Source organism: Cervus canadensis, chromosome 22 (assembly GCF_019320065.1).
Source record: "Cervus canadensis isolate Bull #8, Minnesota chromosome 22, ASM1932006v1, whole genome shotgun sequence".
Taxonomy (NCBI): domain Eukaryota; kingdom Metazoa; phylum Chordata; class Mammalia; order Artiodactyla; family Cervidae; genus Cervus; species Cervus canadensis.
The window spans coordinates 59,249,120-59,260,860 of record NC_057407.1 but is presented as its reverse complement, the minus strand read 5'-3'; the positions used below and the strand labels follow the sequence as shown (position 1 = coordinate 59,260,860).

General features: G+C 35.7%; 1 protein-coding gene and 1 pseudogene across 1 annotated transcript; both read right to left on the bottom strand.

Annotated features, from left to right (window-relative positions):
• Nucleotides 1–246: 246 nt before the first annotated feature.
• On the bottom strand, nt 247–1,164 carry LOC122424935 (olfactory receptor 4A15-like). Its single transcript, XM_043443197.1, has one exon. It carries the CDS (start codon nt 1,162–1,164, stop codon nt 247–249), a length of 918 nt encoding a protein of 305 aa, XP_043299132.1.
• An 8,643-nt stretch (nt 1,165–9,807) lies between these two features.
• On the bottom strand, nt 9,808–11,396 carry LOC122424409 (annotated as a pseudogene).
• Nucleotides 11,397–11,741: the final 345 nt, after the last annotated feature.

Sequence of the window (11,741 nt, the reverse complement as noted above, 5' to 3'; positions counted from 1 at the left end):
CATACTTTCATAAGAAAATGTGAAAACCTCAAAAACATATTTCAAAGAATATATATACTTGAACTACAGAATTATAAAAATCTTGATAATATATTTATTCATCAGAAGTATTCACATAATAGATGATTTCATCATGTCCAAATTAATAAAATATGAAGGGAAATTTAATACACTTAAAGATCACACAAGGCATTCCAATAAAGAGAAATTCTTCATTGAAAATGAGTCATACATTTCCCAGCTGTCTCATTTTCTTTCTTTGGTCCAGAGCTTTTTGATTGCATTTTTCATCTCACTATTTCTCAGAGTATAAATTAGAGGGTTCAACATAGGGGTGATAATAGTGTAAAACACAGTCAAGGATTTATCAATGGGTAAGGTGGAAGGAGGTCTCACATAAAGAAAAATACAGGGCGCAAAGAAGAGGAGCACCACAGTGATGTGGGAGCCACAGGTGGATAATGCTTTGCGTCTCCCTTCCTGACTAACGTTCTTCAGAGAGTGCAGAATGATCCCATAGGAGATGAGTAAGAGTGTGAAGATGATCACAGATATTGCGCCATCATTGGCCAACACTGTGAGGGCAATGATGTGAGTGTCAGTGCAGGCAAGTTTTAACAGCGGGTACACGTCGCAGATGAAATGGTCAATGACATTGGGGCCACAGAAGGGAAGGTTGTAAACAAAGAGAGGATGAAATATACCGTGTAAAAAGCCACCAACCCAGGCCAACAGAAGCAGCAGAACACACACTCGCTGATTCATGATTGTCAAATAATGCAAGGGCTTGCAGATGGCCACGTAACGATCATAGGCCATGACCGCCAGAAGGCATATATCGGCACCACCAAAAAAGTGCCATATAAAAAGCTGGGTCATGCAAGCTTGGAAGGAAATAGTTTTCTTTTTAGACAGTAAGTCCTTAATCATATCTGGGGTGACTGTAGTAGAATAAACAGCATCTATAAATGATAGGTAGCCAAGAAAGAAGTACATAGGGGCATCCAGGGTTGGGCTGACCATCACAGTCACAATAATGAGTAGGTTGGCCACTACGGTCACAATGTAGATGAGCAAGAACAAGACAAATAATATTTTCTGACCCTGAACGCTCTGAGTGAGCCCCAAGAGGATGAACTCAGTTACATTGTTCTTTTGTTCCATAGGTCCTTATGTACGTCTTATGTTCCAGATAAAAGTACCTGTAAATATAATTATTGTAAGAAACTTTCCTAAATCTTAAGATAATTTTTTCATTCATTCATTCAATCAATAAATCATATGGTTATTATGCTTTGGTATTGTCAGAGAACATAATTCAAGGCTGATTAAAACATCATCCTTAATCTCAAAAATCTTACAGACTAATGGAGAAGTATTTAAGAGACATATGTAGGAAAAGGACACATTTTTTATGTAAATGAGGTGCCACAATTACCTTTCCCACTGAAAACTAACAAAATTCTATGCATAGTTAATATCTTATACAAAGCCGAATATTGATCAAAGTTTTAATAATGAAATAAAGCAAAATTTTCCTTATTTTATTTTTCATTTATTAAGGTGATGACTGTTTATTATAGTGGTGGGAGGATCTTCTAAATCAATTACTGAAATTGCAAGTAGATATATTTAACAGTTTCATCTTATTCAAGGAGTCAGGAAAAGAAAACACAACATCAATTAAGAAAAATATAATAATTCAGAGAAAGATTGACATTTTAGAGGATATACACAGAATTAGTATCTGTATACAGTGAACAAAGAAAAATATAAAATGAGTAAAAATATAAACAATTACAGAAAAAATAAATGATCAAAAAGTATGTGATAGGATGCTATAGCCCACCAATGAACAGAAACTTATGAATTTTCCCTACAGCCTTACCTACACCATGCATTATTATTTTTGAATATGTTAACCAAACAATAAAGCAAAAAAAAAAAAAAAACCTTTCTGTTTTTCATTCATTCAATCATTCATTCATAGTATTCTAATGATGACATAAATGATAAATACATTATTTGTATCAAAATAAAGTTAAATTAACTGCAATGCAATGTCTATGTAGAGATACATAATTTATATACATATCCAAATAAAATTAATGAAAATAATAAATCATTTAGTAAATATTGTCTACCAGGTTCCAGACATTTTGCTAATACTTTACACATGTTTTCTCATTTAATCCTCAAATTAGTTATGAAGAGACGTTTTATGACTGAGATAAAGCAAAATATAATTTGCTTAACAATATACTGTTTGTTGTCATAAAGCCTAGATTTGAATCCAAGAAGACAGTTTTACAGCTGACATTTGATTCTTATGTCTGAATTTCTCATGGAGCTAAATTATTTATTCAATAAAATCCTAGATAACAGCAAGTGATAGCAGTATATTTAGGGAGAGCCTCTGGGTAGTTATTTTTAAAGAGAAATAGCACCCTGTGTTCCTCAGAAGATCTGTGCCCTGAGTATAGGCGTCGTCAACAGACTACATCTAATGTAGGACTTTAAAAAGATTATTTCTAACAGTAAGTCTTCAAAACTTATTTGCTTTCCTTGAAAGATGAGTAGAGATGGAATTATCTGCTGTAGCTCTTTCTCTGGTTGAAAATTTCTATCCCATTATAGATATGAAAATTATTGCTTTCTTGGAAAGGTTCCAGAGAGAAGGGGTCAATCCCTTAACAAACTATCTTGGTTTCACCACCTCATCTCTGAGAAAATTATCAACATCAACCCTAGCACAAACACCAACACCACCCCTGTGCACAGAGCTGCTCAGAAACAAATGGACTTGCATGCATATAGATAGATAGATAGATAGATTCTGTGTGAGTGTATGTATGTGTAATCAAACTTATTGCTTTCATTAAATAATTAGAATCATTAACTCATCAAAACAGAAAGAAAAGCACCACATAAATTCTTTCTCAAAGATGATTAGTAGTAGAAAACTAATGTTAAAGGAAATTAGTAGAACAGGAAAGCAGAAATATATATATATATATATATATACATGTATGTATATATATATATAATATACACACATATATATATATATACATGTATGTATATATATATATATAACATACACACACAGAAAAGTGCATAACAGAAGGGAAATAAAAATTATCTCTAAAACTCTCCTTATACATACTAGATACTCCTGTACCTCCTTTTTCTAAGATGTGTCCTTGAAACTTAAACACACTCATTTATTCCTTTATCTCATGACCTGAATAGAGACCAAAATGTAGATACTTACGTTTTGGTAATTTGCCAAAATAGGTTAAAGTAAACCAAGCTAAAAATTGTTAATAACTCTGGAGTCTTCAACCTGAGGCTGTAATTTGTTTATACAGACAAACTACAGGTGAATCATGGACACATTTCAAATAGAATTGTCCCTATATATAAATGATTCAATTATCTCAATGATATCAAAATAGTAGTTTAAATTAATAAGACCATGTGTAATACTCAAATTGTTAAAAATCACCTCAAACAGTCTTATTTCCCTCTATGATCTCTAAAACCCAGTTACCTGATGGTTCCTGCATGTAGAAGTCAGAGATTGTTCAAGTAAAAATTTTAGGATCATGTCAGGGTAACCTAAAGTATGGCTCCATTCAGCATGTACTGACGAGAACTTCACTCAATGAAAGAGCTAAAAATCATGACACATTAGAGTTTCAGCTTCGCAAATCCAAGCTTTAGTCAAGTAAATTAGGATCACATTAAGGGCAAAACAATAGGGATTTATTTTGATAGGGTCAGAATTTCTAAGGATTTAAAATTATATGTATTTACATAGATATTCTGAATGTCTAAGCATTTATGTAGGATACAAACCTTCGGGTAGCCAAGAAATTCAAATTTCATCTCAATAGAAAAGGTTTTCAAAAAGACCATCAAGTAAGCTGTTTGAAAAATTATGGAACTATGCCTGTCACTTACCTATAGTTGAGTCTTATTTGTAAACAGTTTGCACTCCACACGTTAAGAAACACATCATTATTGAAATGTTCTCCTTTGGGCAATAGACCTGGGCTGAAAGAGTACAGAGTGCCATTTTCAAATGGCACAGGATTTCAAAACATGTAGACTTGCATCATTTCAACTGCATCCCTCTGAGGCTGTGTCTCTGCTGACTGAGGTACTAATCACTATACCAGTGAATTTCCACCCACCCCTGCATGATCCACCTTTTCCAGAAGCATAGCTTCATTGAAATCTGTTCAAGCTTACTCTCCACAGACAGAAACCCCGATTGTTGTATTACCCATTCAGTCATTTGTTCAACAAATAAACTGTTTTCTTGCGTAGAGGAATGGCTTCACTGTGTGATAATACAGATGAAGAAACGTCAATAGAACTTCCTGACCAACTAGCTAGTACCAGGACTGAATTCTTGTATCATCTAATCTGGTGACTACTACTCTTTCAAGACTATTATTACAAAAATGTCATATCAAGCTGCAAGACTGTTGTCATTATAACTGATTTTAAAACATTCCTGAGCTAGAAAGTAGAATTAAATTCTCTCTCAATGCATGATGATTAGTGTTATCAAGTGACATGCATTCAATTTAGAAATACTTAAGAGTTATAGCTATAAAACTCCTAGAGGAGAACATAGGCAAAACACTCTCCGACATAAATCACAGCAGGATCCTCTATGACCCACCTCCCAGAATATTGGAAATAAAAGCAAAAATAAACAAATGGGACCTAATGAAACTTAAAAACTTTTGCACAACAAAGGAAACTATAAGTAAGGTGAAAAGACAGCCCTCAGATTGGGAGAAAATAATAGCAAATGAAGCAACAGATAAAGGATTAATCTCAAAAATATACAAGCAACTCCTGAAGCTCAATTCCAGAAAAATAAATGACCCAATCAAAAAATGGGCCAAAGAACTAAACAGACATTTCTCCAAAGAAGACATACAGATGGCTAACAAACACATGAAAAGATGCTCAACATCACTCATTATCAGAGAAATGCAAATCAAAACCACAATGAGGTACCATTACATGCCAGTCAGGATGGCTGCTATCCAAAAGTCTACAAGCAATAAATGCTGGAGAGGGTGTGGAGAAAAGGGAACCCTCTTACACTGTTGGTGGGAATGCAAACTAGTACAGCCGCTATGGAGAACAGTGTGGAGATTTCTTAAAAAACTGGAAATAGAACTGCCATATGAGCCAGCAATCCCACTTCTGGGCATACACACTGAGGAAACCAGATGTGAAAGAGACACGTGCGCCCCAATGTTCATCGCAGCACTGTTTATAATAGCCAGGACATGGAAGCAACCTAGATGCTCATCAGCAGATGAACAGATAAGGAAGCTGTGGTACATATACACCATGGAATATTACTCAACCATTAAAAAGAATTCGTTTGAATCAGTCCTAATGAGATGGATGAAACTGGAGCCCATTATACAGAGTGAAGTAAGCCAGAAAGATAAAGACCAATACAGTATACTAACACATATATATGGAATTTAGAAAGATGGTAACGATAACCCTACATGCAAAACAGAAAAAGAGACACAGATGTACAGAACAGAATTTTGGACTCTGTGGGAGAATGCGAGGGTGAGATGTTTCGAGAGAACAGAATAGAAGCATGTATATTGCTAGGGTGAAACAGATCACCAGCCCAGGTGGGATGCATGAGACAAGTGCTCGGGCCTGATGCACTGGGAAGACCCAGAGGAATCGGGTGGAGAGGGAGGTGGGAGGGGGATCGGGATGGGGAATACATGTAAATCCATGGCTGATTCATGTCAATGTATGACAAAAACCACTACAATATTGTGAAGTAATTAGCCTCCAACTAATAAAAATAAATGAAAAAAAATGCAAAAAAAAAAAAAAGAGTTATAGCCTTCTTTTCCTAACTTCAGTTGTAGTAAATATCAGTTTGTAACACCCTTTAAAGATTACAACTGGCTCATTAGCATAGCTGACCACACAGTCTGGGAAGACTCCTGAGAAGGAAGCATCTCTCAATTTTACTGATGTGATCTTCACAGGTGATAGACCAATGTCTGTGCTTGGATGACCTTAACTAACAATCTAGTTACTCCATGCTTGGGCAGTATTCCTCAATCGTTTTTTTTTCATTATTGCCACATGGAGATGTTTTTGGACATTCTATCCCCTTGACCATCTGTCCTTCAAAAGTAGTAATACCACAGATATAGCACCCATTTATGTGTGTTTGTTATGCATAAAAACAGTAAGTAATCTTTATCCTCATATAAACTACTTCTATTGGGAGACATATTGTCCCCATTCCTAATGCATGTTTTTAAATAGCATAAAACTTTTTAGTTTTAGTTTTCCTTTATGGTTTTAAAAAGGAAGAGACTTAATGTGGCTACTTAAGCTCAGGCCAAACTGAAATTTTAGCTGTGCTTCAAACAGCTGCACAAATCTCTATCCAATTCTTCTCTCCTGTACCATGTCTTATAAAATGTCTCTCATACCACTCATTACTAACAAAACTATATTTTTAGTTTAGTTGCTCACTTGTTTATTGTAAACCTATTCCCCACTGGAATTTAAGTTCCTCATAAGCACAATTCTTGTCTCTATTGTTCAGTCTTATATACCCAGCTCCCATAACTGTTTGACCCACTGTATGCACTGACCTGTATTTTGTGATAAATTAAATAAGTGACAATCTCCTAAATTTAATTTACCATGGATTCATACATTTTTGCCAGTAATTAATGTTACCACTATGTGATAACAATGGAAAATGCCTATGGAAAGAGGATCTATTCAGCTCTTCAAGTGCTCCCCTCTTGCTCAAAGTATCAATCTTCTCAATGATTGGGTTGCTCTGTTTTTCCTCTAAATGTGTTTTTTACTCAAAGTTCATTTTATTTGAAATTCAAACATTTCAATGTTGCTTCTTGAGTCTGTTACATCCCACTTTTCCTGATGCCCACAAAGAGTAATATATCTTCAGAAAAAGATCATTAGATGACTTTTTCATGGGACACAAGAAGAATCAAAAAAGTGTTTGTAACCTGGGAAATGGAGTCAACAGAGTGTTAAAGGGAAGAAAATGCCACCCTCTAAAAACAAGAAAATAATGTCTCAGTGCCAAGGTGGCCAATGATCAGATATGTTCTCTTCATGATATCAAGTAGTATTGTTATTGTGAGGTACAGAGGAAGCTGAGTCTAAAAGACTTGATATTGTTGCTTAACTCTATTGGATCTAATTTTCTTCTTGATAAAGGAAGTATAAACACCTGTAATAATACTTGTTGGTACAATAAGGGATTTAAAGTATGTAAAAAGCCTAGTAAAATGCATTCCTCATAGTTGCCTCAATCAATAAACTCATTCCCCTCACTTAATGCCTAATATTAATATTTTCACTGAATTAAGAGTCCAGATTAAACCAAAATTTCCTTACACAACAGATCCAAACACTATTTATGTATTTATGTCATTAAGATTTAGGACACATATACTCACTGTCTAATTTTTTAAGTTATCATAATCAGGTGACACTTTATTCTCAGGAGAGACTCTTGGTGATGAGTGCCAAGGAGCATCTAAACAAGCTTTACACTTACTCACAGATCAGCAAAACTCTGTCCACTGAGAATATCAGACTGCCTTGCATTTCCTCCTTCAGTTCTTACACCTTCCATGTCTCTCTTGACAATTTATCATTTGTGCATCATTAATCTTCTCACTTCCCCATTGAGCCCCTAAAACACACACATTGGCCTTTGTTTCCCTCTTCAATTCCTCTGTTTGGTCTTAGACTAAAAGCAGCATTTACTCAGAGCACTGTCCTTACTCCTAGGTACTCATAGGAGTACTCCTCTTCTCCCTAATAGTAACTAAACAAAATGAACCGTGTATCATCTAGTCTAGATTTTGTTGAAATGCTTCATTCTCACCTGCAATTGTAAATACTTTTAATAGATTAGGTGCTGATTATTCCATCTTCCAGGCCTATATTTTGTGGGAAAAATTTGTTTCTCATTAATTTGAGATAGCCATGTACAACTTAGTAAACACAATCTCAGCAGTTGGAACCTTGCTTGGGCATTACTATATAGTCAAACTATAAAATAAATAGCTTCAGTTGATCACTGAGCTTGATAAAGTGATATTTGTGAGAACAAATAGGCACTGGAGTATTGTAGTCAGAGAAGCTCTGGTTTATAAGATTCATGTAATAATGTGGAATGACCTGATAATTTCCCACATGCATAAAGGAGCATTGCAGGTATCCCCCACTTTGTGAAACTTCACCTTAGCCACATTGCTTTTATGAAGGCCAACATTAATTAACATTTGTATTCACTACTGAAAGAAATCAAATGGGTATTTTTGTTTTTACTAAAAAAAAAAAAATCTGTTATTATGCTACCCATTTGCTGTGCTGAGATATATTGCTACATATGAGATAAGACTGCAGCAAATTTTAAACCGTCTTCTTGAAATAAAAAATGAATCATTAAAAAAAATGAATCATTAAGACTGCAGATAATTTATTATATATAGAGCTAAACATACCATATGACTGTATTTCATTTCATAGAAAGACCAAGTTTTAAAGACCTGGGTTGGAAGTTTGTATCTGAAATTTGTGAAAGAAATTTGCATCCCAGTGTAATAGCTCCTGACACAATTTATGAATGAAGCACTTGTGATGTGAGTCAATTAAGTTAGTAAACCTCTCTTAGCTTCAATTTGCTTCTCTGTAAAAGGTAGGTAATGATAAAGGAACAACTACTTTAGTACGTAGATGAATCATCTGAAGTGAATGTGCCCGATAGATACTAAAGGGGTCTTGAAATGTAGATATATATATATATATATATACATACATACATATATATACACATGCATACACATACATATATAGTAGACCTGCAATAGCTTTGGATCCCAATTATAGGCCTTTTTGTTTAAATTTGGTAAAAATATTAACTTTCTTATTTCAAATGGTTCATCAAGTCTTGATACGGAAAATGAGTACACTATATTCAAGAAAAGCTGTGAGGCATTTAAGCAAATAAGATTAAGTTAAGAACAATTTCAGAAATTTTGGCTTAATATTTGTGCCACAAAAAAAATCAAAGATAAATTGTGAATTATTATTTTCTCCTTCATGGGTGCTTCTCTAACTGACTTGGGTAAATTCATAGCACAGAAAAATAAATCAGCAGCAGTTCTTTCACATATCATCAGTCCTGTCCATCCCCAGGTATCAATCTAAAAATTGGTATCCCTTATTGTCTGCATGATAGGCAAAGCAAATTAAAAAAGTTCTGAGGTCAAGATCCTATGGAAAAGCCACTTTCATTCAAGTAGCATAAAGAAAGAATTTAGTAAAGTAGCAATAAAACTGAAGAAAATCATAATCTGCAATCACCAAACCAGGGATTCATAGTTTTTCTTTCCATTGCCAAATATGAACCTATGAACAGAAATATTGAAGCCATGATAAGTATATTAAAATTTATCAAAATGCCTACTAAATGCCTAACCATTTGAAATAATCAACAAATGCTAGTTTCTGGGTTCTTTAATTTTTCTGTCAGTGATCTGCAAATTTTTTTTCTCTCACAATTTACAACAGGTAAAACCCTTTGTATGGGCTTTCTCAGTGGCTCAGTGGTAAAGAATCTGGGCTACAGTTCATAGGGTCACAAAGAGTTAGATATGACTGGAGTGGCTTTGCTCACACCCATGCAATATCTGTTCTATGTATGTAAATCATCACTTTGTTGGTATTATGAACAGCCTATGTTACATTCCTCTTCAACAAACCACTCATGGCATTTTTCACTTCTATATTTCTCACTGTGTAAATTACAGGATTCAACATGGGAGTGAGGATTGCAAAGAACACAGTTACCAACTTGTCCACAGAGTAAGTAGTCACAGGTCACGTGTAGCTGAATATACAAGGGACAAAGTAGAGAACCACTACTGTAAAGTGAGCACCACATGTAGAAAGGGCTTTGCGTCGTCCTTCAGAGCCATGGGATTTCAGGGAGCTCAGGATGACTGTGTAGGAGATGAGGAGCATGGAAAAAATGAGCAAGCACATGGCCCCACTGTTGGCTGCCTCTATAATCCCGATCTTGTAGGTGTTGCCACAGGCAATTTCCAAAAGTGAGAAGAAATCACACATGAAGTGATTGATTACACTGGGACCGCAGAAGGTCAAGTTGACCATGAAAAGAATCTGCACGGTGGCATGCACGATCCCCCGATCCAGGCCACCACCACCAGGAGCCGGCAGAGCCCCTGTCGCATGATGGCTGTGTAGCGCAGAGACCTGCAGATGGCCACGTAGCAGTCATAGGCCATGACAATGAGGACAATCACCTCCGTTCCTCCAAGAAAGTGTACCCAAAAAAGCTGAGTCAGACAGCCACCCCAGGAGATGGTTGCCCTCTGGTACAGCAGGCCAATGGTTATTTTGGGAGTGGTGACGGAAGTGAAGGAAGCATCTATGAAGGCCAAATAAGTTAGAAAGAAGTACATGGGAGCAGAAAGTGTGGGGCTGAAGGAGATGGTGATGACAATGAGCAGGTTGACCACAACAGTGAGTAGGAAAATAAAAAGACAATGAAGAGTACTTTCTGCAAGTGTGCATTCTGTGTGAGTCCCAAGAGAACAAATTCAGTCACATTGTTGGGAGGCAAGTAACACCTTCCTGGGGGTCTGAATTACCTAAAAAGAAATAATGTATGATACCTGTCAATCATGAAAGACGTGTGGTCTGAACTTCTTAGAACAAAACCAGCAGTTACTGTAACTATGGAGCATATCCATGGCATTCTTGCCCCACTACTTGTTTCAAGGATTTCTTACTTCTTCCATGATATCTTTTTATCTCTTCAAACACCTAGTACCTGTGACCTATAAATGATCTATAGGGCAACTTTTAGTTTGCAATTTATTGAGAAAACGTGGAGCTGTGTACATGAGATCGGGATTCTTCTTCTGGTTCCAACTGCATTTGACACTGCTAAGTCTTCTGAGTGCCCCATGTTTCCAAACCACCCTCTCTGTCTCTAAGGTTACAATCGTGATTCTCAGATGTGTATTGTGAGGGACCCTTACAAAGGTAAGAGTTATTCTTTCTTCTAGGAGAACTTATATTTGGACCCTCAGCTTTAACAGTGGAGAGGAAAACATGGCCAACAAATATCCAAGCAGGCAGTTTAGGGAAATGTATATAAGTCCCTGGCAATGCACACTGACCAGAACACATAAGTGAGGCATGTTTCCTCACTGTCCCTACTTCAGTGCAGTGGGCACATGATGTCAGCAATACCTGAAACCTATTGGGTTATGAGTAAATGCTTGATGAATTGTCATCCTCTATGGGTAAAATAGTCCTGCTTCCTTAGACCATAAACTTAGCAAAAAATCAGGTGTCCTCATCCTCCAGCTTTGTTTATCATTACTTTTTTAAGAAACATAAGTTAATGTTTGAAAGGAAGCTACACTTTAGTTTAATACTTTCTGGCACGCATTATGGGGTAAGTATGAAAACAATAATTCTCTTTAGGAAAGAATATGTTACCGGGTCATACTAAAATCAAGATAATTATATTTTAAGCATTAGTTTTTACTCTGAAAAATTATGCTCCACATATAGTCAAATTCAATAAATTTACAGTTTCAGTAGATCTGGAAGATAAAAAAAATAAAAAAACTCTT

Excerpts from the sequence above, each read along its gene's own strand:
- LOC122424935 (XM_043443197.1), bottom strand. The coding sequence starts at position 1,164 with ATGGAACAAAAGAACAATGTAACTGAGTTCATCCTCTTGGGGCTCACT.